Here is a 25,943-nt window from a genome sequence, read left to right as displayed (position 1 = left end):
CTCTGCTGCGCGCATTCCTGAGTCCCCAGCCTGCCAGCCCTGCCCTGCAGATTTTGGACTCGCCAAGCCTCCACAATCTCTCTACATAGCTATATCCTGTAGCTTCGGGCTTCTCTGAGGAACCCTGACTACATACAGGACACATTTTATTTATATGAGAAACACACTAGAAATTTTTTGTTACTAAAATCTTTTCATTTCTTGAAACATCTTTCACTTGTCCATTTTTGATAGAGACACAGCGTGAAGAAGTACTTCTCTACTTTGAAAAAAACAACAAATGGCACACGATCAATGACAACTAACTCTGTGGTCTGGAGACAGGGACGACAGGGAGGAGTGGGGTCTGCAGTAAATTCAAACTAATGGAGGCAGTGGCTCTAGCGACGGCTGCTGTGTGTGCAGGAATGTGAGGCTCAGTATTGTCAGATCTTCTGATTCTTCAAAAGAATCCAGAAATCTGGATATTTTGTGTAAAATATCCCCATTTTTAAACACAGCCTCAAAAATACATTTAAGGTTTTGTTGTTTTTTTCGAGATGGAGTCTTGCTCTGTCGCCCAGGCTAGAGTGCAATGGCGCAGTCTTGACTTACTGCAACCTCTGCCTCCCAGGTTCAAGCAATTCTCATGCGTCAGCCTCCCGAGTAGCTGGGACTATAGGCACGCACCACCATACCTGGCTAATTTTTGTATTTTTAGTAGAGACAGGGTTTCACCATGTTGGCCAGCCTGGTCTTGAACCCCTGGCCTCAGGTGATCTGCCCACCTTGTCCTCCCAAAGTGCTGGGATTACAGGCGTAAGCCACTGTCCCCAGCCCACATTTAAGGCTTGTGTGGGCAAAAAGTCTGCTCTAGAATGTAGCTTAGAGGTAACACGCACAGGGTCTGGGGTCAGCCACACCAACTGGCACTCCTGATCCTATCAGCACTCAATGGCTGGGGGACAGCAGCTTATTTCATCTCCTGTGGCTTCAACAACCCCACTTGCAAAACAGCAATGACCTGCCTAGATCCCACAAGGTTGTAGTCAGAATTACACAAAACGGGGTACACAAAGTGTGTGGCAGTGGCCAATGGCCAGATAAAAAGTCCCTCCCTGTCGGTTCCATCAGCTGGTCCCGTACAGCAAGCAGAGGCAGTGAGCGCTGTCACCAGAAGCACCGAAAGCACCGAAGATGGAAAACACTTCCTCCGCCACCGCCTCGGAATTCCCACACTTCATGAGATGCTCAGGTAGACACTCCAAAGTGTCCTTGCAACCCTGGGAGCCTGTGATTCTAGAATTCTAGCTGTGTAGAACCCTGTGATTCTAGAATTCTAGCTGTGCAGAACCCTGTGATTCTAGAATTCTAGCTGTGCAGAACCCTGTGATTCCAGAACTCTAGGCTGTGCAGAACCCTGTGATTCCAGAACTCTAGGCTGTGCAGAACCCTGTGATTCCAGAACTCTAGGCTGTGCAGAACGCTGTGATTCTAGAATTCTAGCTGTGCAGAACCCTGTGATTCTAGAATTCTAGCTGTGCAGAACCCTGTGATTCCAGAACTCTAGGTTGTGCAGAACCCTGTGATTCTAGAATTCTAGGCTGTGCAGAATAAGTCTGTGCAGCTTTCTGGAAACAACTTGGCAACATGCCTCAAGAACCTCAAAAATACTCGTTCTGTAACTGTATCTGGAGACGTCATCCGAAATGCACCAAGATGCTCATCACAGCCCTGGTATGGTGAAAAACCAGGAACAATCTAGATGCCATCAGCAGGGATCAGTTAGAAAAAAATCATGCTTTCCAGCCCCGGACCTGGACCCTACAGCCGCAGAGATGTTGATGCCTAAGAAGAACCAGATTGCTATTTATGAACTCCTTTTTAAGGAGGGAGTCACGGTAGCCAAGAAGAATGTCCACCTGCCTAAGACCCGGAGCTGGCAGATGAGAATGTGCCCAACCTTCACGTCATGAAGGCCAGGCAGTCTCTCAGGTCCTGAGGCTGCAGGAAGGAGTTTGCCTGGAGACATTTCTACTGGTACCTCACCCACATGGGGATCCAGAATCTCTGCGATTACCACCATCTGCCCCTGGGGAGCGTGTCTGCTACCCCATGCCACAGCGGTCCGGAGACTGGCAGGCTGCGGCCTAAAGGTCTGGAGCATGACCGACCTGCAAGACCCACAAGAGGGGAAGCCAACAGAGACACCCACAGACAGGGAGAGATACCCACAGATGAGGAGAGACACCCACAGACAGAGACACTCACAGGGACACTCACAGAGAGACACCCACAGACAGAGACAACCACAGACAGAGACACTCACAAAGAGAGACACCCAAAGACAGAGACAGACACCCACAGATGGGAGAGATACCCACAGACAGAGAGAGATACCCACAGATGGGGAGAGACACCCACAGACAGACAGCCATAGAGAGAAAGAGACACCCACAGATGGAGTGCTGTCCCCCTGGTGCCAATGAGAAAGCTGAGGCTGGGAATGGGTCAGCAACCGAATTTCAGTTTACAGGCGTATTTGGTCGTGGACATGGTCAGCCACCTCAGTAAAACTGGTGAGGGTTATTTTGCATTGAATAAACTTATAAGCAGAAAAAAAAAAAAAAAGAAAAAAATTACAAGAGGTTGGGTGCGGTGGCTCATGCCTGTAATCCCAGCACTTTGGGAGGCCAAGGCAGGCGGATCACAAGGTCAGGAGATTGAGACCATCCTGGCCAACATGGTGAAACCCCGCCTCTACCAAAAATACAAAAATTAGCTGGGCATGGTGGCAGGCGCCTGTAGTCCCAGCTACTCAGGAGGCTGAGGCAGGAGAATCGCTTGAACCCGGGAGGGAGAGGTTGCAGCGAGCCGAGATCACGCCGCTGCACTCCAGCCTGGGTGACAGAACGAGACTCAGTCTTAAAAAATATATATATACACAAGATAGCCACACCATAGATAACCATGCCCCAAGACATATCCATTTGCTGCATGCTAAGTCAGTCACAAATATTGTTTGGTGAACAATAAAAAACAGGTGACAAAACAAGGTCAAGTGTGACATTGATGCTGTGAACATCTCCATCCATAATAGTCTATTCGCACAGGAAGCCACTTGCAAGGACATACACCAAAATCGGGACAGGTGTTTTCCTCGTGCAGTGGGACTAAAAATACTTTCTGGTTTCTTCTTTTGCTCATCTGTATTGTCTAATTTTTCTTCAATGAACATGTGCTATCTCAGTGTAAGAAAAATGTTAAAAATAACCAACACTGTTTTGTTTAAGAAAGAGATGGCAAGGCATGTGCTAAAGGCTCAGACAAAACACTGATCACAAAATCACAACTTTACAGAGACAGTGATCTGTGGCCAGAGACTGTCGGTGCCCAGACTGGGTAGGCCCTCAAGCCTATGTTTTACTAATTAGACAACCCTTGAGAGCATTCTCCAACACCCTGCTACATCCTATGCAAATGCACCTTCTCCTTCTTTGCTCTAAACTTGGGACAATCAACACTTGGCCTCTGAGATCTCCAGAGGGTCTCCCTCTGCAATGACGCCCTCTTCTAGTCTAGACTCCACATGGAAGCTTGATCAACCAGCTCCTGAAGACAGTGTTCCTATTTCCTAAAGAAATGATTAAAGGAGAGGAATAAAGAAATGAAGAGCGAAAGCATGAAAAAGGGAGGGAAAAGAAGATCACCGGTGCTCCTCCCACCTCCCCTTCTGCATCCTTCTCTGCCTGATTCCGCAAGTTGGAGACTGGCACAGCATCATCTAAAGCACCGAGAAATGACTCTCCCTGGAGCCAACTTACCCTTTTCCCAGTGATATGAGCACAGGTTTTTCCAGCTCCATGAGCACCTGGAAGGCGTTATTCATGTTTTGATAAGAAAAGCTTTCTCCTGCGTCTGCAATTACCACACAGTTTGGGTTGGATGTGTCGATCTGATCAAATTCTGAGCGGACTCCTGGAAAGAGAGAGAGAGACAGAGTGCCACGGAGCCCTGGGAGGACATGGCCTACCTCCCCATCTCCTACCAGGGACACCTTTCACATGTCCTCCCCCTTTCTCAGATGCATTTCTTTCTGATCATCACAGCTGCCATGGGAGGTAGACACAGAAGGGTTATTCCTATTTGACAGAGGAGGGAATTCGGCTCCTCACAGAGGGCTTATGAGGAGAAAGGTGGACACACCCAGGACCCTCCATCCCAATACCACATCAGCCCCAGGAGCTCCCTGAGGTCACTATCGCAGGCAGGAAACCCACAGCTTTGCTACTGAGAAGGGAAATCTGCTCAGAAGACACTGAGAGCCTGCAGCAGGAGGAAATGGGGCTGCACAAGCCTTGGAGGGTTGGCACTACTAGTCCCAAACTGTAAGAACCGTTGACACATTTCAGGCAACCCCACACATATGTCCTGAAGAAAAAGCAGAATTCCATCCCCACAGGTCCAGTTCACCAGCTCCCTTAGGAAACTCTCTTCCTCCTTCTCCTTCTTTGTCTTCCCCCATTTTAAATTAAAATAGGAAAATTTGCAAGGATACATCAAATCATTGGATTTGTGTTTTCAGATCCTAGAAGAAACATGCTGTCATCTCTCTTAGGACTAGATGTTGACCTTTCTAAATTGAAAAGAAACTGAGGCCAGGTGCGGTGGCTCATGCCTGTAATCCCAGCACTTTGGGAGGTCAAGGTGGGCGGATCGCCTGAGTTCAGGAGTTCGAGACCAGCCTGGCCAACATGGTCAAAATCCCATCTCTACTAAAAATACAACAATCAGCCCGGCACGGTGGCGGCCGCCTGTCATCTCAGCTACTCAGCAGTCTGAGGCAGTAGAATCGCTTGAACCCGAGAGGCAGAGGTTGCAGTGGGCTGAGATTGCACCACTGTATTCCAGCCTGGGCAACAGAGCGAGACTCTGTCTCAAAAAAAAAAAAAAAAAAAAAGAAAGAAAGAAAGAAACTGAAATACACAACGAGATACGATTTCATACCCACCAGAATGGTGAGAATTAAAAAGACTGATAACACCAAGGTCTGGTGAGGATACTGAACAGCTGCAGCAGATGGAGGACGTGTAAAATATTGCAATCCCTCTGAAAAAAAGGTCTGGCAGAATTTTACAAAGGTGAACATACATGTACCCTATGACCCAGTAATTTCGCTGCTAGGTATTTACCCAAAAGAACTGTGTAAGAATGTTCATAGCAGATTTGCTCATAATAGACTGAAACTGGTCACAATCCAGGTATCAACAACATGTGAATGGATAAACTGTGGTCTGTTCACTCAATGGAATACTATTCTGCAATAAAAATGAACAACACTGCTGATACATGCAACAATATGGATGAGTCTCAAAAACATTACGTTGGGTAAAAGAAGCCTTACACAAAAGACTACTGTGACGGAAAGGGTTAACTCAGCAGGACTAGGTTGCTCAAACCCTGTACATTCCAAAAAAGGCCTGTCTTCAGGACTGGCTCCTGGGAGATAACCTCTGAGCCACTGCAATGTCCTACCTGATAAGAGGGGTTTTGTATGCTCAAGGCCTCGGGCCCTGCTCTCTCTGTCTGACCAGATCACTTACGCTAACAGCTTGGCTTACAGTGAACACCTGTTTCTGTATCCCTGCGGCCCTGGCCCAGCTGTATCAGTTTGGACTCTGTGGGGCTGGAGACTGAGTCGCTAAAGTCAGTCACACAGGTGCTAATGTCTACACAAAAACCCTGGACACTGAGGCTCCAGTGAGCTTCCCTGGTGGCCAATGCTTCCCACGTGTTGTCACACATCATTGCTGGGAGAATCAAGTGTGCCCAGTAGGACTCCATTTCGAAGGGACAACTGGAAGTTCATGCCTGTCTTCTCCTAGACTTTGCCCCACGTGTCTCCTCTCTTCGCTGAATTTAATCTTTATTCTTTCACGGTAATAAGTCTAACTGGGAGTGTAATACCTTTTCTAAGTTCTGTGAGTCCTGCTAATGAATCATTCAGCCTGGGGGTAGCACTGGAGGCCCCAGCACAATTATATACTGTATGATTCTATTTACATAAAATTCTAAAATAGGAAAACTTATTTATAGCGGAAAAAATCCAAACAGTGGTTGCCTCTAAGGGGACAAGGGGTGAAGACCACCTGGGCAAGGTGCGAGGTAGCTGTCAGAGCTGTCAGTGACGGTGATGGTCTAGCTCTTCACGGGGTTGGGTTCCATGGGTGCATGCATATGTCAAAACTCAGCAAAAGTACACTTGACGTGTGTACATTTCATTGTATGTAAATTTTACATCAACAGGAAAAACTGTAAACAAATACCAAACTCCAATGATACGCTGAAGTGTACAGGGGAGTATACCCGTGTCTGCATTTTACTCGGAAATGCATCTAAATAATAACATGGATAGACAGACGGAGGGATGGATGGATATAAAGTGAAGAAAATATCAAAAAATGTCATTGACAATCTAGGTGAAGGGTATAAAACTATGCCAAGTAAGACCGGAGGCGGTGGCTCACGCCTGTAATCCCAGCACTTTGGGAGGCCAAGGTGGGTGGATCACCTGAGGTCAGGAGTTTAAGACGAGCCTGGCCAACATGGTGAAACCCCATCTCTACTAAAAATACAAAAATTAGGCGGGCGTGGTGGCACGCACCTGTAACCCCAGCTACTTGGGGGGCTGAGGCAGAAGAATCGCTTGAACCTGGGAAGCCGAAGTCACAGGAAGCCAAGATCACACCACTGTTGTACTCCAGCCTGGGTGACAGAGCAAGACTCTGTCTCCAAAAAAAACCCAAAACTATTCCAAGTAAAAATTATTTGAACTTTGTTGGATGCTTGAAAATTTTCATAAAATGTTAGACAGAAAATCCACCAATGACTGAAAAAAAAAATTCCAAGTCTGAGAACAAGGGTCTAGTTATTGAAAACACGGATGCAGGATTACAGCTGAGGAAGGGCATTCATCCTCCCTTCAGCCTCCCAGCTTTGCCGTCTGCTTGTCTGATTCACTGGCCAAGGCCACCCTCCAAGCGGATGCCCACTTCCCTCTCCTGCTGGCTTCTTCCAGCTCCACTCCCGGGTCCAGCAACCCTTTTCTGGAGGATGGGGCAAGATATTTTTCTTAAATCTTCTTTCTTTGAAGACCATGTTCTAAAGGCACTAGCAGGGATCCTAGATTCCAGAGAAGGAATTTTGAGAAACATGATTTCTAAAGGCCAGGCATGTCACCCTTAACTGGCACCAGGGCTGTGAAGTCGACATCTGGGCTTTCCAGGGAGCACCCGCCACTTCTTGAGAGCCCCCACCTTGCCCTGGAAAGGAAAAAACCATGCTTGCCTCTGCCTAGTGGTTTGTAAAACTAAAAATATCAAGTGCAGAGGAAGGAAGAAGGTGCAGCGGACCAATGGAGAAGTGTCTGGAATTGCTAATGTCTCTTCTTTTTCAATATTCAGGAGGCACCAGTAATATTGTTCCTTCTGCTTCATTCCAAGAAAACTTCCCAACTGAGGGTCAAAGGGGCTGTCTGTTCTTGCATTCAGACTAAAATCAGGATGCAAACCTTGTTCCTACGCCATTTGCAAACTGTTCCAAAGAGCAGGGCTGGTTTTCACATAGTTGAAGGCTATGGTGCCAGACGTTAGAAGCTATGGACCTCAATGTAGCTTCTCATTTATATTCATTCATTCTCACTCTCATTTTCTCTCTCTCTCTCTCTCTCTCTCTGTCTCTTTCTCAACAGGAGCTAGAACTCCGCCGCCTTGACAATTCCCTGGTCGCTTGGTCCATCCTAGATCAGGAAAGAGAGCCTAGGATTTTCCTCCCAGGAGCCATCCAGAACCTGCTCTAAGGACCCTCTGGTGTGAGGCCAAGGAATGGACAGAGCTGGGTCCTAACCTGCCCCCAGCCCCCAGCAGGAAGTCCCATGAGGTTTTTACCCCCCACCCGTGAGTGTTGGTGGCCTAGCTCAGTCAGTGGTTTGGCCCAGTGAAAGAGGCTCTCTGCACAGCCCCCACCCTGGGAAAGGGGAGCTTTCACCCCCGTGAGGTCCTGGTGTCCGACAGGCCTACCGTCATGGATGAGCAGGTATGGTCGCAGGCCTCGCTCCTTCAGGATCTGGCAGGCAGCTGGTGCCGGGGAGGTCACCTCTCCCTCAGAGATGTCAAATCCCAGCCTCCGAAGCTGCCCCACCAGCTCTGCCCGGGACTTCTGCGACTCGTTGGTGCAGAACCTCACCTTCAGCCGGGAACGCTTCAGTCTGCGGCAGGGGAGACACAGGCCCGGGAAGTCAGCACGTGGAGTGTTGGGCCTCTGAAGGAGGTTGCGCGGTGACTCTCGAAGGGCATCCAGCAAAGCCCAGAGCAGACTAGGCCACTGCGAGCCCCTGAGGGGGTCCTGGCTGATCCAGGATGTGTTCAGGCTGGGATTTCTGAGCTGAAGCAGATCCCTTCTCAGAGGACCCCCATACCACGCCCCGACAACTCTTTTCCATCCGCACTGGACTTCATACACCTGAGGCTCCCCGAGGTTCCCCACCTGACCCCCCTTTTCATTGCCTCTCCCCTTGCCTGGGATGCAACTCTGTCCCCCCGCCTCTCTACCTGTGCCACTTCTTTTTTTTTTTATTTCTTTATTTTTGAGATGGAGTCTCGCTCTTGTCACCCAGGCTGGAGTGCAGTGGCATGATCTCAGCTCACTGCAACCTCCGCCTCCCAGATTCAAGCGATTCTCCTGCCTCAGCCTCCAGAGCAGCTGGGATTACAGGCGCCTGCCATCATACCTGGCTAATTTTTTGTATTTTTAGTACAGATGGGGTTTCACTATGTTAGCAAGGCTGGTCTCGAACTCCTGACCTCAGGTGTCCCAAAGTGCTGGGATTACAGGTGTGAGCCACCGTGCCTGGCCCACCTGCCTGGCCACTTCTACCCAGCCCCTGAGATCCATGCAATACCTCCTCTCCACAATCCTGCTCAGCCTGGCTAGGGGCCACCTCTGAATGTCCACAGCTATTTCTCTGTCCCTTTCCACCACATTTGGCATTTCCACTTGCAAGTGAGCTGCACACGTCCATGCCTTACTAACTCTGGATCCATACTTCCCAAAAAGTACAAAGGCAGATGGCCCGAGACAGGTTTGTCTTCTCATCACTGTCAATGGAGAAAGGTTTGCCAAAGTCATCAGGGACACCAACATTCCAGGATGGACAGACAGGACGTGGACCCTGCCCAAACCCAGCCTGGAGGTCTCATGAACTTCAGGATGCTGCCACTGGCCGGCGGCACCGAGCTTCTTCCCTCCTGACTTCATAGGAGATCTGCGAATCCAGGCTGCACCTGGGCAAGTTCTCAGAACGCACCAAATGAAGTAACATCCACCCTTCTGCAAACTGTCACTGAGCACCTACTACATGCCTGGCACTGGCCTGGTGCACAGAGCTGTAGTCGTGAGCATGGAAAAGTTCCCTGATCTCCAGGCCACCATCCAGGTTGGAATAGGAGGAGGTTGGAATAGGAACAAGAGACCCTGCAAAGGAAGGGCAATTTGTGACTGAGAAGAGAGAGACGCTATGCAGAATATAAACAGGGTGAGCAGACAGAGGGTGACAAGGTGGGGTAGGAAGGTCAGGGGAGGCCTCCCTGGGGAAGCAAAAGAGAGGGCCAGGGTGTGGTGCTTCTGTGCAGGGAGAGGAGGCTGGAGGACCTGGCACCCACCAGGAAGGGACCCGAGCGTGCTAGAGGAACCTACAGAGGCAGGCGGGGTGGGTCACTCAGACCTGGGGGGAGGGTGACAGGCAGGACCTGGCTCCCTCGCCAAGATCACAAGATCCCTTCCTGGACAAACCGGCCCCAACAAGGCAGCGGTCATATTTGACATCTGCATGGAGCTGCAGTGTGGACTCATGGAAAAGACATCAAGCTGCAAGCCCAAGGGCCGGGAGGCACTTTTAAGAAACCCTAGTAAAATTAATCAGCCATGCTAATTGCATCTGGCACTGTTCTCAGACAGGTCCCGAAACACACACATTCCACTGATCTCCAAAGATGCAGACATCTTGGCTCTTCACCTATTCTTTCAAGTTGTGTATTTTTTATAACCTAAGCAATAGTGTTAAATGCATAATTTAAAATTTATAGAAAACACACATAGAGAGGAGGCATGTGCTCAAGTTCTGTTTACAGATGTGGCCCAATGAAATGAATACACGCAGATTCAACCCAGTTACTAGAACTACGGCTTGAAATCAACTTCCATCTGAGCAAGTGAGACCCAACTAAAAACTCAACTCAAACTGAACCCAGTGTGAATGTAATTTATCCATGTTATGGGTGAGGGACTGAATCCCAGAAATGTCAAGGGCTTTCTGTTCCGCTCTTGAGCCTGAGACTTTGGAGATGGAGCTGATATCTACACACAATGGAGTCAGGAACAGGAAATCAGCACTCCTGGAGCTCTCCCACATAGTGGGGAAAGGACACAGCCCAGTGTGGGGTCTTAAAAGACCAGGGATTCAGGCCCAACTGGAGACCTGAGGGACGGACAAGGAGATGGCAGGAAAGGGCAGGCCAGGTGGTGGGAAGGGCCACCCACCTTGCGCACAGGCAGGTGTGCACTGGCCCCACCCTCTCGGATAGAAAGAACTCGAGCAGCGTGGGGTATGTGGAAGGTGGAGCCAGGAAATGAGGCTGGAGTGGAGGACCACTGAGAGGGCAGATAAGGCAGAGCATGGTGGCTCAGTCCTGTAACCCCAGCACTTTGGGAGGTCGAGGTGGGTGGATCACTTGAGGGCAGGAGTTCGAGATCAGCCTGGTCAACATGGAGAAATCCTGTCTGTACTAAAAATACCAAAAAAAATTAGCCAGGTGTGGTGGCGGGCACCTGTAGTCCTAGCTACTCGGGAAGCTGAGGTAGAAGAATCTCTTGAACCCAGGAGGTGGAGGTCACAGTGAGCCAAGATCACGCCACTGCCCTCCAGCCTGGGTCACACAGTGAGACTCTGTCGCAAAAAAAAAAAAAAAAAAAAAAAAAAAAAAAAAAAAAGGGCAGATAAGCCAGGCACGATTCCCCACTAGTGAGAGAGGGCCCCAAATACAGCCCTGAGTGGTAGTTACAGCTACTACAAAAAGGTGGCAGGACTCAGGCCAATGTCCCTTCCTCCCACCATCCAGTGTGCCATTGCCTCCGCCCTGTCTCTATCTGTCAGTTTTTGTTTGTAACACTAACCAGTGTCTCCAATCATCTGATTTACGCAATTGTCTTTCTCACTGGCCTACGAGCTCCAGGAGTTCAGGGATGAATCTGTTCGGGTCTCCACGGCATCCCCAGGGCTTCCCACAGGGCTTGGCACTCCACAATCCCCCATTAACATTTGCTGAATGACTGACTGACTGAGAAGTCTAAATGACCTCACCCACTACTTCCTTGAGGGTGTCCTGAGCCTGCAGCCTCCTTATAACCCCCAACAGAAACAGACAGGCTTCAGTGGTGAAAACACATGTTTCTGCACTGAAATGAGCCTCCAGACCCCCAGCCCTGGACCTGAGAGGTGCAATTTAGGAAGAAATCTGTAGATCTGCTGACCACATAGTGAATGCAGACCAGAGGCTGGCAACATCTTCTTCAATAGGATGGGTGATTCATTCCTTTCTTATTATTTGTCTTTCCTAATCAGAGGTTTATGAATTATCAATTACACTTAGTGGTTAATTGCCCTTCATAGTTTTATTTTTAAATTAGGCAGTTAATATATTGTAACTAATAGCGTCACCTTGTACATTATGGATAGATCTCCATTGATTGGCACCTGGAACGTGTGATTTGCACCCAAGTTAATGGAGCAGTTGAGTGAAGAAGTGCAGGGGGTCCCCGGGGACTAATTATTGCTAATGAATGATGATGTGACCTTCTCAGAACAGTGAGCAATCGATGTGACAGTGAGATGACAGTGCCTCACATCTGTTATTCCAAACACAACTTCAGATGTGGATGAAACATGAGTAAGTCACAGAACTCACTTTGGGACTCTTAAGCCACTGGCCTCCTCTGAAATAGCAATATAAGTTCATTCAGCCTATATGCTCTTATAATATCAAGTGCTAGTTTTAGAGACGAAATCTGTCCCTGAAAAATCGGATGTGAAATGCTGGGGTAAGTCCGCTCCCATTGGGTTCTGTCCTTCTGCGCCCCGGACCACACCCCTCTTTGAGCCGTCACCAGAGACCCATTCTGACCACCAGGGACCAGCCCCAGGTTGCCTCTTCCTTGTTTTAAATTACTGAAAATAAAGAAAGTATGCACTATTGTTTAAAGAGTAAAATATTAATACAACATTATACTGAGCCTTGCATCTGGGTAAGGACGGTGGTGTCACTCAGGATCCATGATCTGATTTTGTCCTCGTGCCCAAGGTATTTGCTGTCCCTAATGGACATCCCCAAGGGCCAGGTGCCTGGCTGTCAGGTGGCCCTCAGTAAGTCGTACCCACTGGGTAAACGAGCCTATGAGGCAAGAACCATTATCTCCACTCTAGAAAGGAGAAGATGGAGGCCCCAGGAGACAGAGACCTGACCAAGGTCACACAGCTTGTAAGCAGCAAGGCCTGTGAGCCCAGATGGGGAGTCCTAACCCCCAATGTGACTGCATCTGGAGACAGGGCCTTTGTGGAGTAATTCAGGTGAAATGAAGGCATAAGGGTGGGACTCCCACACGACAGGATCAGTGTCCTAGGAGGAAGAGACACCAGAGAGCACCCTCATGAATGCACAGAGGCCATGTGAGCACACAGCAAGCCTGCACCTGCTTACAAGCCCAGAAAAGGGGCCTCACCAGAAACTGGCCATGCCGACCCCCTGATATCAGCCTTCCAGCCTCCAGAACTGTGAAAAAATAAACGTCTGCTGTTGAAGTCCCCAGTCAATGGCACTTGTCATGGCAGCCCAGGCCGACTAGGACAGCTAAGGAAGCAAACCCTTGTCATCCCTCCGTGGGGCCTGCCACCAGATGTCACAGACTAAGCCTTGGGAGGCATGAAGTACAAGAATTCCAAAACATCAGGAAAGCCCTAGTCAGGCGCAGCTCCAGGACCCCAGCAAGGCTTGCAGAGAGCTGTACAAAGAGCCCCTGCAAAGAAGGACAAGCCCAGCTCTGGGATGGGCTGTTCCCCACCCCACCACCCAAGAACCTTGGGGAAAGGGGCCTTCTGCAGGGTCCTGGCTGCCAGATAGCCCCTCTGAGACCATGGCCGCCACCTCAGCACGCTGCCTCCTCCCCAGGAGTCCCATGGGAGTGGGGATTTGCTCCCACTTCCTGTAGCCAAACTGGATCTTTTTTTTTTTTTTTTTTGAGACAGAGTCTCACTCTGTCAGCCAGGCTGGAGTGCAATGGCACAATCTCAGCTCACTGCAACCTCCGCCTCCTGGGTTCAAGCGATTCTCCTGCCTCAGTCTCCCGAGTAGCTGGGATTACAGGTGCCCACCACCATGCCTGGCTAATTTTTATATTTTTAGTAGAGATGGGGTCTCACCATGTTGCCCAGGCTGGTCTTGAACTCCCAATCTCCAGTGATCCACCTGCCTCGGCCTCCCAAAGTGCTGGAATTACAGGCGTGAGCCACGGCACCCGGCCTGAGCCACCGCGCCTGGCCCAAACTGGATCTTTGAACTGACCTTTACCTCATCTCAGCAGGCCACGACGAGCCTCTGAGTGACAACGTCGCCCGGGGCAATTACCGTGCATCAGATGAACCGGCCCTTACAAATCACCTCGGACTCTCCACATCTGCTGGCTGTCGGCATCTGCCAGGAGCGCTCACCCGCAAATAATGAAAACCCTCTCATTACTGTTCCACAGCAGGTAAACTGTTAGGACAATTATTGGACATCCTGAGTGACCTTGGGACAGCCCAATAGCTAGCCCTCTGGGGACCGCCGAGGGTCCTGAGGCTGGAGGGAGAATGGGATCCCTCGGAGGAGAGACTGGGCAGGCAGCAGGGGGCCTCAGGAAAAGGGCAGCACGAGCCCCTCCCAGCTGGGCCCCCTGCCCTCTAGCCCCGGTACTGGTCACCTTCGTGTGACCCAGAGCCCCTCATAGCACCCTGAGTCTTTGCTTTCATGCTCCCCTGGGGCCTGACCCTGATCATCCTACAAAGCAGGGTTCATACACCTCTTCCTCCTGGAGGCCCCACAGCCATGCACCCAGCCAGATCCCATCCTCCCAGCTGTGCCCACACAGCTGTTGGTGCTGCTCTGGTCCTGCCATCACCACCTCCCTCCTCCTGCCTCCTCTGCAAGCCCGGGGCTTGGGAGGGCAGGGCTTTGTCTGCTCAGCACCTCTGCCATGCCTGGTGCCCAACCACAGTGGAGCCAAGATCAGCACCTGGGGGCACCCTGGTGCAGGACCAGCCCCATCCTCAGCAACCAGAGCCTTGGTTTACCAACAGAGGAGTCACCCCAGCATCTCCTGTGTAGGGATGAGGGGCAGTGAGCACCCAGGCCAGGGTCTCGGAGGCCACAGAGGGGCCACTAGGTGCTCAGGAGGACATAGGGCTGCAGGGAATCCTCGGGGGCAGTGTCATCAAAAGGCTCAGTTTGGCAGCTCATAGGTCAGAAGGGCTGCCTGGCCCACAAAGTGAGGCTGGAATTTGAGAAATGTCAACTCGTGCGTTCACAGGGGCCGAGACTGGCAGGCAGTGACTGGCCCTTTCCTGCAGCAACTTTGCCAGATGCTCTCTAGAATCCTGCCCAAAATCTACCGGGCACAGTACCCAGTACCCAGCGCAGTAGGTGTTTTACTGGGAGAAGCACCTAACTGACCCAAGTTCCAGATCTGACGGGCCCACTTGGTAATGGAGAAATTCACAGCCAGAGGAAAGGGGTGTGGAGGCAGCAGGGCAAAGGGGTGGAGGGTTGGTTCCCAGGGAGTGGGGTTGGGGGGCAGCGCTCCCCCACATCAGGCTTCAGCCTCCTAACTCCCAGCCTGCTCCTGCCTCTGGGGCCACATTGCAGACATCACCTGGTGTGCTGGAGGGTCCCTATTACTACTGAAATGGGAAGCAGTGCAGAGAAATACAAGCTCAATGCCTCAGTTTCCTCAGAGAGGGGAAAGGACATTGACCACCCCCTTCCCCGGGGGTTGTAGTGAAAAGAGATGCAGGTGCAGCACCAGCCCCAGGCCCTCAGCAACGCCACTGGCATGAAATGTTTTTGTTTTGAGACAGAGTCTCACTCGGTTGCCCAGGCTGGAGTGCAGTGGCACAATCTCAACTTACCACAACCTCTGCCTCCCGGGTTCAAGCGATTCTCCTGCCTCAACCTCCCGAGTAGTTGGGACTACAGGCGCGTGCCACCATGCACAGCTAATTTTTGTATTTTTAGTAGAGACGGGTTTCACTATGTTGGCTAGGCTGGTCTTGAACTCCTGACCTCGTGATCCGCCAGTCTCAGCCTCCCAAAGTGCTGGGATTATAGGCGTAAGCCACCGGCACCCGGCCTTGAAATGTTTTTAATAACGGGGCCTCTGGGCAGTGCTAGCCACTGTCTAATTTTCAGATCTTCAGTCGCTCCCCTTTTGGAAAGCAATGGAGATTGAACACGCATGTTTGGAGAATTGAAACCCACAAGGTGCTGATTTCCTCCAAAAATCCAATTTTCCAAAACAGAAGGTCAAGCAGGAGCCCCGTAAGCAGAGCAGAGTTGTTTTTTCAATAGAAAAATACAGTTATTCACATATGCTCCGCGGACGCCCACACTGATGTGCGGATGAGCCCACCCCGTGCCCTGCACCATGATGCACACCAGCTTGGGCTGGGGGACCACCTGCAGGTAGGAGCAGCAACAGATCGGCATCTGTCCCCTGGGAGTGGGGTCTGGCTTCCCACCCTGGCGCGCGCACCAGGCTCGTGGAGTCTTGGAACCCCAACCATAAACAGTGATGGGTGATGGTGGTGCCCAGCCTTCCAGCTCTCCAGGGCTGCCATGAAGGAGACGAGGTAAAGGCTGGGCACAGCGGAGATGCCACGGGCCCCTGGCACAGGGCACGGCCTCACACTGGCTCCAGCTGAGCCTCCTGCACTTGCTCCTCCTTCCAGCTGACTGGCCAGGGCAACAGGTCCACTAGACGCTGTTGAGCACCTGCACAGAGCCTTGAGTCATCAGAGTCCAAAGTTTGAATGGAGAGAAGAGACACAGTGACGCAGGAGCTGGGCCCTAGCTGGGCCTCCTGGTCTGGGTCGGCTGGGCAGTCACCTTAGCGGGACGGCAATGAGGTCAAGCTGGGGCCGGCCCCCAGCTAGGGCACTTATAAAACATGCAGCACACCCTCCCGTACCTGCGCCTCCTCACCTGCCGGCAGAACTCCCATCTAGAGTGTTCTCTGAAGTGCCTGTGCCACGGAGCCCAGATCACAGGGACATGTTGATCCCACAAGCATCGATGTCCCAGGAATCAATAAACGCAATTTAGAATGAAGTACATGGGAATCGGCAGCCAGAGACTCTGGAGACCACACAGCCCGAGTGTCTCATTTCACAGAGGGGGATACTAAGGCCCAGAGGGACAGGAAATGCCTCATGGCATGTGGGGGTGGGGGTGGGGATCCTGGGTCCTTTCTTCCACTCCTCAGCCTAGGAGCCTCAGCAGCAGCCCGACGTCCCTGAGGGCCACGGCGGCTGCAGGGGACAAAGGTCAGGCCCCTGTAAGTAAGGTGGGAGCTCAGCTCGGGAAGCAGACACACCTCCTCCCTGTATGACAAGCCACTTGTGGCTTATCACCTAACCCTCTGCAACCTCAGTTTCCTCACCTGTAAAATGAGGCACCAACAGTAGCTACTGGACAGGGCTGTCATGAAGATCATATTATTTATTTTTTATTTTATTTTATTTTTGAGACGGAGTCTCACTCAGTCACCCAGGCTGGAGTGCAGTGGCATGATCTTGGCTCACTGCAACCTCTGCCTCCCAGGTTCAAGTGATCCTCCTGCCTCAGCCTCCCAAGTAGCTGGGATTACAGGCACCCGCCACTATGCCCAGCTTATTTTTTGTATTTTTAGTAGAGATGGGGTTTCACCATGTTGGCCAGGCTGGTCTCGAACTCCTGACCACCGGCTCATGCCTGTAATCCCCAGCACTTTGGGAGGCCAAGGCGGGTGGGTCACCTGAGGTCAGGAGTTTGAGACCAGCCTGGCCAACATGGCGAACAACACAGTGAAACCCCATCTCTATTTAAAATACAAAAGTTAGCTGGGTGTGGTGGTGCACACCTGTAATCCCAGCTATTCAGGAGGCTGAGGCAGGAGAATCACTAGAACCTGGGTGGCAGAGGTTGCAGTGCGCTGCGATGGCACCACTGCACTCCAGCCTGGGCGACAGAGCGAGACTCCATTTCAAAAAAAAAAAAAAAAAGACATGAGAAGCACCTGGCACATTTCAAATACTAAATAAATGGCAGTAATTGCTGTGGTGGTGACAATGACAACCATGTCTCTGACAAACCCACTGTTGGGGCAGGTACATTCTGAGAGGAAGCCAGGTGCCCTGGGAAGGAGGCCAGCAGGAGGAGCCCAGAGTGCATCGCCCAGGGGCACCTTTAGAAAGAGGGGAAAGTTTACACCAGCAGGGAGCCCAGGGTGAACTGAGCCCCAGCAGTGGCTACAGCAGCGCCCGGTGACTGGCTCCTCCTCCACCGAGCCCCACCGGCATGTTCACATCGAATCCTCTTGACAGTCTGAGAGGTGGGTTCATGTTTCCATTTACAGATGGGACCTGTGGTTTGGAGATGGGACCTGTGGTTTGGAGGGGTTCAGTGACTTGTCTAGGGACAGAACTGGGATGAGAATCCTTTTATGTTGGCTTCATGAAAATATAAACAGATGTGGAAAATACAGCTCCTTGAGCAGAACTGTGTGCTTTGGTTTAGCATGTACACCGAGTTCAACAACTACAAGACTTCATATGGCCGGGCACGGTGGTTCATACTTGTAATCCCAACACTTTGGGAGACTGAGGTGGGCAGATCCGTTGAGCTCTGGAATTCAAGACCAGCCTGGGCAACATGGCAAAACCTTGTCTGTACTAAAAATACAAAAATTGGCCAGGTGCAGTGGTGTGCACTTGTAGTCTCAGCTACTTTGGGGGCTGAGGTGAAAGGATCGCTTGAGCCCAGGAGGTCGAGGCTGCAGTGAGCCAAGATTGTGCCACTGCACTCCAGCCTAGGTGACAAAGTGAGACCCTGTCTCAAAAAAAAAAAAAAAAAAAAAAAAGGGCAAAGCAACCCACTCTTCAAAATTATTTGACCCTTCAAGAACAAAATGCTCCTTTAGCTCCTAGATATGGAATAAGTAAAACGTTGGCTTTTATCTCCTGATAGTTTAAGGTAAAAAGGAAAAGAAAACAAAAACTTTAAAAAAAAGGAAAACGTTGGCTTTTGTTTGTTTTTGCTTTTTTGAGACCGAGTCTCGCTGGTATTGCCCAGGCTGGAGTGCAGTGGTGCAATCTCAGCTCACTGCAACCTCCGCCTCCCAGGTTCAAGTGATTCTTCAGTCTCCTGAGTAGTTGGTATTAGAGGTGCAAACCACTGCACCCAGCTAATTTTTTTATATTTTTAGTGAGACGGGGTTTCACCATGTTGGCCAGGCTGGTCTTGAACTCCTGACCTCAGGTGATCCACTTGCCTCGGCCTCCCAAAGTGCTGGGATTACAGGCATGAGTTGCCTCGCCCCGCCCAAACATTGGTTTAAGAGAAAATATTTCACTTAATTCTTGCAGCCTGGGTACAGGAATTACACATAGGAAACTGGGGCCCTTGAGCTGCAGCCATAATGGGGTGACGGAAGGCTAAGGGACTTCCTTGAGGCCACATGGCAACTATGGGGCAGAGCTGGGATTGGAAACCCACACTCTCACACTAGAGCTGACACCTGGCACTTTCTGTGACAGGATTAAGCTTTGCAACAGGTAAGAGGTGGTGCCTGCCCTGGCAGAAGCAGCAGCCCTCAGTCCCCCTCGAAAGGTGTCTGAATAAGTCCTATCACTTCTGTGAACCTTAAGTTCCTCCTCTACAAGCTGGACAGCAACGTGCCTGTTGCCGGGGGCCTGGGAAATCACCCTGCACACCACAGCGGGCAGGTGTGGCACTGCTTTGCCAATATGGCTTCTTGTACATTGTGGGGCACTGGGGGTAGGGGCAGGACTCCATTCATGAGCTTTGTAACTTGTGCCACACTCCCCTTGTAATTGGCCAAGGGCTTCCAACCAGAGGCAGCACCTGCAGGGTAAACCAATAATCCTGTGCCAGACCCACCCTGGCTGCCCTTGATTTTCACAGGGTGACCCCTGCCCACCAAGGCTGAGATCAGAAACTGAGAAGCAGACCTTACTCCTGCCAGCAGAGCCACGGGAAAGCTTCCAAGCAGCCATCAGATTTTCCTCAGTCTCCTTCCATACAGTTCAAGTTCGTGATTCTATTATGACTCTACCCCAGATATACGGGGGTGGTTGTGTTTCCTTTGTTTTCTCTTAAAAAAAATGGAAGTTTAGGCTGGGCGCAGTGGCTCACGCCTGTAATCCCAGCACTTTGGGAGGCTGAGGCGGGCGGATCACCTGAGGTCAGGGGTTCAAAACCAGCCTAGTCAACATAGTGAAACTCCGTCTCTACTAAAAACACAAAAGTTAGCCAGGCGTGGTGGCGGGCGCCTGTAGTCCCAGCTACTCAGGAGGCTGAGGCAGGAGAATCGCTTGAACCTGGGAGGCCAAGGTTGCAGTGAGCTGAGATCGCACCACTGCACTCCAGCCTGGGTGACAGAGCGAGACTGCGTCTCAAAAAAAAAAAAAAAAAAAAAAGTAAGTTTATACACATTATTCTACAGCTTTTTCACTTGGTATATACAGCACTCATATCATATAAACTAATGTCAGCACCAAACAGAGCGAAGTCATTCTTTCATAGCTGTCTAACAGTCTGAAGTCTGGATAAACCAGAAAACATTCACTCATCCCTCCTAATAAGCTCGCTTCCAGCACTCACATAAACTTCTAAGCATATAAACTGTGTTGTGTGGTTCACTGCCGCAGACCTCAACATTTTTTTTGAGACAGAGTCTTGCTGTGTCACCCAGGCTGGGGTGCAGTAGCACAATCTTGGCTCACCCCAGCCGCTGCCTCTCGGGTTCAAGCAATTCTCATGCCTCAGCCTCCCAAGTAGCTAGGATTACAGGCGCACAACACCACATCCAGCTGATTTTTGTATATTTAGTAAAGACGGGGGTTTCACTATGTGGGCCAGGCTGGTCTCAAACTCCTGACCTTATGTGATCTGCCCGCTTTGGCCTCCCAAAGTGCAGGGATTACAGGCGTGAGCCACTGCACCCAGCCCAACATTGTTATTCATAAAAACACTTCCATCATTCTCATCAGTTGACCTCAGAAGAAACATTATAAATTTGAACATAGAAAACATATTCCATTCTGAACTAGACACGGTGGCACACACCTATAATCCCAGCTACTGGGCAGGCTGAGGCAGGAGGACTCCTTGAGGCCAGGAGTTTGAGACCAGCCTGGGCAATATATTAAGATCCCATCCCTATTAAAAATAATATACTATTCAAACATTGTTCTCATAAATATATATAAATATATATATTTATATATATAAATACATATATAAATATATATACAAATACATATATAAATATATATAAATATATATACATACATATACAAATATATATACATATATACATATATACAAATATATATATACATATATACATATATAAATATGTATATAAATATATATAAATATATAAATATATATAAATATATAAATATATAAATATATATAAATATATATATAAACATATACATATATAGAGAGATATATAAATATATATAAATATATAAATATATAGATATATAAATATATAAATACATATAAATACATATAAATATATATAAATATATAAATATATATATATATAAATATATAAATATATAAAAATATATATAAATATATAAAAATATATAAATATATATAATATATACAAATATATACAAATATATAAAAAATATATAAAAATATCTATATTAAAAAAATATATAAATATATATAAATATATATAAATATACATATAAATATATATAAATACATATAAATATATATAAATATATATAAATATACATATAAATATATAAATATATAAATACATATAAATATATATAAATACATATAAATATATAAATATATACATAAATATACATAAATATATATAAATATATACATAAATATATATAAATATATACATAAATATATAAATATATATAAATATATAAATATATAAAAAAATAAAATATATATAAATATATAAAAATATATATATAAAATATATATAAATATATAAAAATATATATAAGTATATAAATATATAAAATATATATAAATATATAAAATATAAATATATATAAATATATAAATATATATAAATATATAAATATATATAAATATATAAATATATATAAATATATAAATATATATAAATATATAAATATATATATAAATATATAAATATATATATAAATATATAAATATATATAAATATATATATATAATTTTGGAGTTCTACTCAAAATTTCATTTGGTTGGATAAGTGCTCTGAGGCTACAAAGAATTCAGAACTCCTGGCCCGGGGACCTGCAAGGGGTCTCCAGCCTCCAGTGACCTGTGACTAACCAAACACATGCCTTGGGCAATGGTGGGGCGGTGGCATTCAAGAGTGATGGGGCAGGTGCCCGCAGAACTGGACAAGAGTCAGGGAAGGTTGCATCTCAAAATCCTCTGTGCTTTTGAGGAATACGAAGGAAAAGGATGTATTGTGTCACCCTGGGGAAGTCACTGGGACTTGGTCGAGGATGGAGGACTTGGACTTTTCACTCTGTATATTCACAGGCTGGTGAGAATGTTTACATAAGGAGGCCACCTATTTCTTATGAAACTTAAAATGTTGAAATGACAGCTGAAATCACAGAACCCAGGATGAAAGAGCACCGGCTCCCATCTCTGAAGACAAAGTGCTTCACCTCCTGACAGCAAATGGGACCACAGGTGACGACAGCATGTTCTCGACAAACACCCCTTGTCCAAGACAAACACCCCTTGTCCAAGGTCCAGGTTGCATCAGGAAAACTCCTGTTGGCTTAAACAAATGCAAACAAATGGCCCTCTCCCTACAATGTCCTGCCAGACCCCTCCGGCAGGTGCCACACCGCGTGTGGGGGTTGGATGAGGCAATAGAGATGAAGTTCCAGCCCAGGCCCACAGCCTACATTATTATTATTATTATTATTATTATTATTATTATTATTGTTGTTGTTATTGTTACTATTGCTGCTACTCCCAGGGACCTGTGTCCCTAGGGCTGGATGGTGCCAGGGAAGCCAGGCATGAAGGAGGGGATACTGGGGTGCCAGGACCAGCTGGACTTCAAAGATCCCCTGGCCCTGGCCTTCGCTGTTCCAGACCTACTAGGAGGCACCTACGTTTTATCAGGATCCCGAAGGCACCCAGACATACAGGGGATTGAGAGGTGCTACTGGACGGGAGGGCTGTGGGCCTGGCTCCACAGCACCAGGGCGATCGTTCGGGGCGGTCCTGGGTGGGAATTGCTTTATGAGGCTGCCCTGGGCCAAGTCTGCTTCCTTCCGCCAGCTCCAAAAACGCCGAGCCGGGCCTGGGCTGGGCCCAGCAGATGTGCTTTAGTGGCCCAAGACAGGATGCAGTAAATGCCCACCCCCTTTCACATGCAGATGCCTCCCAGCCATAGGGCCAGGGCCCCCGAGGCCGGCCTCTGCACCCCTCGCTGTGTTGGGCCCTGCCTCTGAATGGCTCCCCTCGGGGAACCCAATCTGCCCATGAAAGGGCTTCAATAAAGGGCCTGTTGGGGGGACGCGGCCGGTTACAAATGTCCTCCGGCCTGTGACCACACCCACCCACAAGTCCTAGAGCAGCAAGTGGGCCCTGCCTGGCCAGCAGCACCAGTGTGGCCTCAGAGGTTTTGGCCTCCTGCTCCTTCATCTGGGATGCTCTTAGCCCAGATGCCTGCTCAGCATCCTCCAATCCCAGCTCCCTCGCCATGGGATCTGCGAGGCCAGGTACCCAGCCCAGGCCTCCCCACCTCGCTGCGTGTCTCAGATGCTCTAGCCTTCCCGAGTGCACGCTGTCGCCTGCTGGTCCCCCATGACTGCAGCATCGGCTCCACCTGTTCACTGCTGCACATCCCCAGGGCCTAGGATGGTGTCTTTAGTACAGCAGAGGCACTCAATGTTTGCTTGTTGAGTGTATGAGTAAAGGAATGAATGAATGAAAAAAAATAAAAAGGAATAAATGAACGAATGTGTGTGTGTGCATGCATCTTTAATGAGGGCTCGGCAACATTTTCTACTTCTGCCAGTTCCTGAATCTCTCCGATTTTTGGTCCTCACTTTGAAAAGAGGAAGCCCCCCCACCTCAGGGGCTGGTGTGAAGGGAAGGTGGGTGGTTAAGCACCTGCCTGGCGCACGACAGGCCTCCCTCAATGCGGGGTGACTGCTGTTGCTGTGGATATTATTTTAAAAAGTTGAGCTTCTACTTCCCCCGTGCTCCGTGGCCCTCAAAAAAATCGGAGGACCCGTCACCACAGAAAATCCAAGAAGAAGAATGGTGACAATGTGTCGCCCCTCGCAGGCTCAGAGAACGGACGATGCTGCCAGGGAGCCCATGGTGCCGGGAGCTGCCACGGAGGCGTGTGTTCCCCCTGCCAACCCTAAGACCCCCCACCCCACTCCAATCACACTTTTCCCTCTGCGGCGGCTGGTCTCACCCCAGGAACTTCCTTTGAGCTCCTGCAGGACTTCAAAGCAGGCTGTACATATCAAGGAGGCCACAGCATGAAAGGTGCAGGGCCACTCGCCCCCGTGGCTGCAGGCCACACAGACTTCACCTGGGCAAGTAGGGCCTGCTCCATGAAGGCTTCCCGGCTCAATCACCAGGCGAGGAAAACAGGTGTCCTGCATCTCTGGAAAATCCCCAGGGAAAATTCCAAAAGCAGGCACACTTTCCTGGAGGGGGAGTTTCCTGCACCACCTTCGCAGCCACTCTGGGCATCTGCCACGAGCCCCACAGGCATGCGAGGGAGGGTGTACGGAGCTTCCCCGGGCCCTGAGGGTGATGATCTGGCCCCAGAGGCACTGGGCCAGAGTGGAGGGGCCTTGCCCTTAAAAGCCAACAGAAAGGCTGAAGGGGGCCCTGCCAAGGTCTGCCGAGAGCCAAAGGGCACGCTGGTGTGGGCGGAAACAGGTTTGTGGGTGCTGGACAGCTCAGCAGCCCCTTCAGTGAAAACCCCACCAAGAAGTCTGTGTAACTGGGGGCCAGTGGAAGAGGCCACAAAGGTCAGTTGAGAAGGTCCCCGTGGACAAGGCAGGATATGGGGACTTGGTCCTATGGCATGGGAAGCCCATGGGGTTGAGAGACCAGGCCATCAGTTCTGCAGGCCCACAGACAGCACAATAACAAAACCTCCCAGATCACGGGTGTGATGTCCCCTCACCAAAAATAATCCCATATGCTTTTGGGAAGGGAGATTTTAGCCTCTCCCAGCTACATAACAGGCTGTGGTGTATTTCAGGATTGTTATTACATTGCTGTTAGATGTATACAGTATAGCTGCTACCAGAGACACCCCCAGCTAGATAAATCTGCAGGAGCCAAAGCAAATCCAAACAAAACCCTCCTGGCAATCAATCAGTCAGAAGACACCAACCCAGAACCCAGAGAAGTTAACAGAACCCTTTCCAATGTCACAACCTGGAATCCGCACGTTTGTTGGACAGTTCTATATCACGTGGGGGTCATCTGCTCAAAATAAGCTGTTAGAGAAGCCTGTGACGTTTCTCAACACCCCCTTCTCCCTGAAGGATTCCAAGTAGGGGTCTGGGTTGGGCAGACCAGGGCTCAAACTGTCCCTTGGGGGCTGGGCATGGTGGCTCATGCCTGTAATCCCAGCACTTTGGGAGGCCCAGGCGAGTGGATCACTTGAGGTCAGGAGTTTGAGACCAGCCTGGTCAACATGGTGAAACCCCGTCTCTACTAAAAATACAAATTATTAACCAGGCATGGTGGCAGGCACCTGTAATCCCAGCTACTCAGGAGGCTGAGGCAGGAGAATCCCTTGAACCCAGGAGGCGGAGGCTGCAGTGAGCCGAGATCATACCACTGCACTCCAGCCTGGGAGACAGAGTGAGACTCTGTCTCAAAACAACAACAACAACAAAAAACACAAAAAAACAAAAAAGAAAAACCTGCATGTGGAAGTATACCTGTAGTCCCAGCTATCTGGGAAACTGGGGTAGAAAGATTTTTTTGAGCCTAGGAGGTCAAGGCTGCAGTGAGCCGTGATTGTGTCACTGCACTCCAGCCTGGGAGACAGATCAAGATCCTGTCTCAAAAAAAAGAAAAAGAAAAAGAAAAGAAAGTGGTCTTTAATGTTACACTGTTGTGGGTCTACTGTGTGCCAAACACCAGGCCAGGAACTTGACATACATCATGAGCCATCATGGTTCCCGCCCCATGACCCCCTCCCTGCCCCCTCTCCACCCTGCCAGCTGTTTCAGTCAGACACTGGAAACCACCTTTTATTTCAAGTTCTCCCTGACCCCCACAATACCCCGTATGTCCGCAGGTCCCATAGGTCCTGCTTCCAAAACACCTCTTTAATTCATGCCTTCCTCCCCATCTCCATTGCCTTCTACCCAGTCCAAGCCCCACCAGCTCTCCCTGAACCACTGGAACCATCTAACTGGCGACCCTGTGTCCTCTCTGGCCCCTGCCTCCTGCCCTACTGCCAGCCTGTTTTCCACACTGCAGCCAGAGAGATCTCCTTGAAATATTTTATTTAAAAAACAATGGTTTTTTTTTTTAGAGTCTCACTCTGTCACC

The 25,943-nt window shown here is 49.3% G+C and overlaps 1 protein-coding gene across 7 annotated transcripts in view; it reads right to left on the bottom strand.

The window, feature by feature from the left end:
- The window catches only part of LHPP (phospholysine phosphohistidine inorganic pyrophosphate phosphatase), a 153,345-nt gene that overhangs the window by 122,097 nt on the left and 5,305 nt on the right, over window positions 1-25,943 (bottom strand). For all 7 annotated transcript variants that reach the window (XR_010113217.1, XM_034931654.3, XM_063607560.1 and 4 more), the window contains exons 2-3: window positions 8,058-8,245; window positions 3,804-3,957 (exon numbers count right to left, since the gene is read on the bottom strand). Coding sequence is in view for 6 of the 7 variants with exons in the window: in XM_034931654.3 (XP_034787545.1) it covers window positions 3,804-3,957; window positions 8,058-8,245 (342 nt within the window). In the remaining variant the exon portion in view is untranslated. The remainder of the gene's footprint in view (window positions 1-3,803; window positions 3,958-8,057; window positions 8,246-25,943) is intronic.

This window comes from Pan paniscus, chromosome 8 (genome assembly GCF_029289425.2).
Source record: "Pan paniscus chromosome 8, NHGRI_mPanPan1-v2.0_pri, whole genome shotgun sequence".
Lineage (NCBI taxonomy): Eukaryota > Metazoa > Chordata > Mammalia > Primates > Hominidae > Pan > Pan paniscus.
This window is presented reverse-complemented; position numbering and strand designations above follow the sequence as displayed.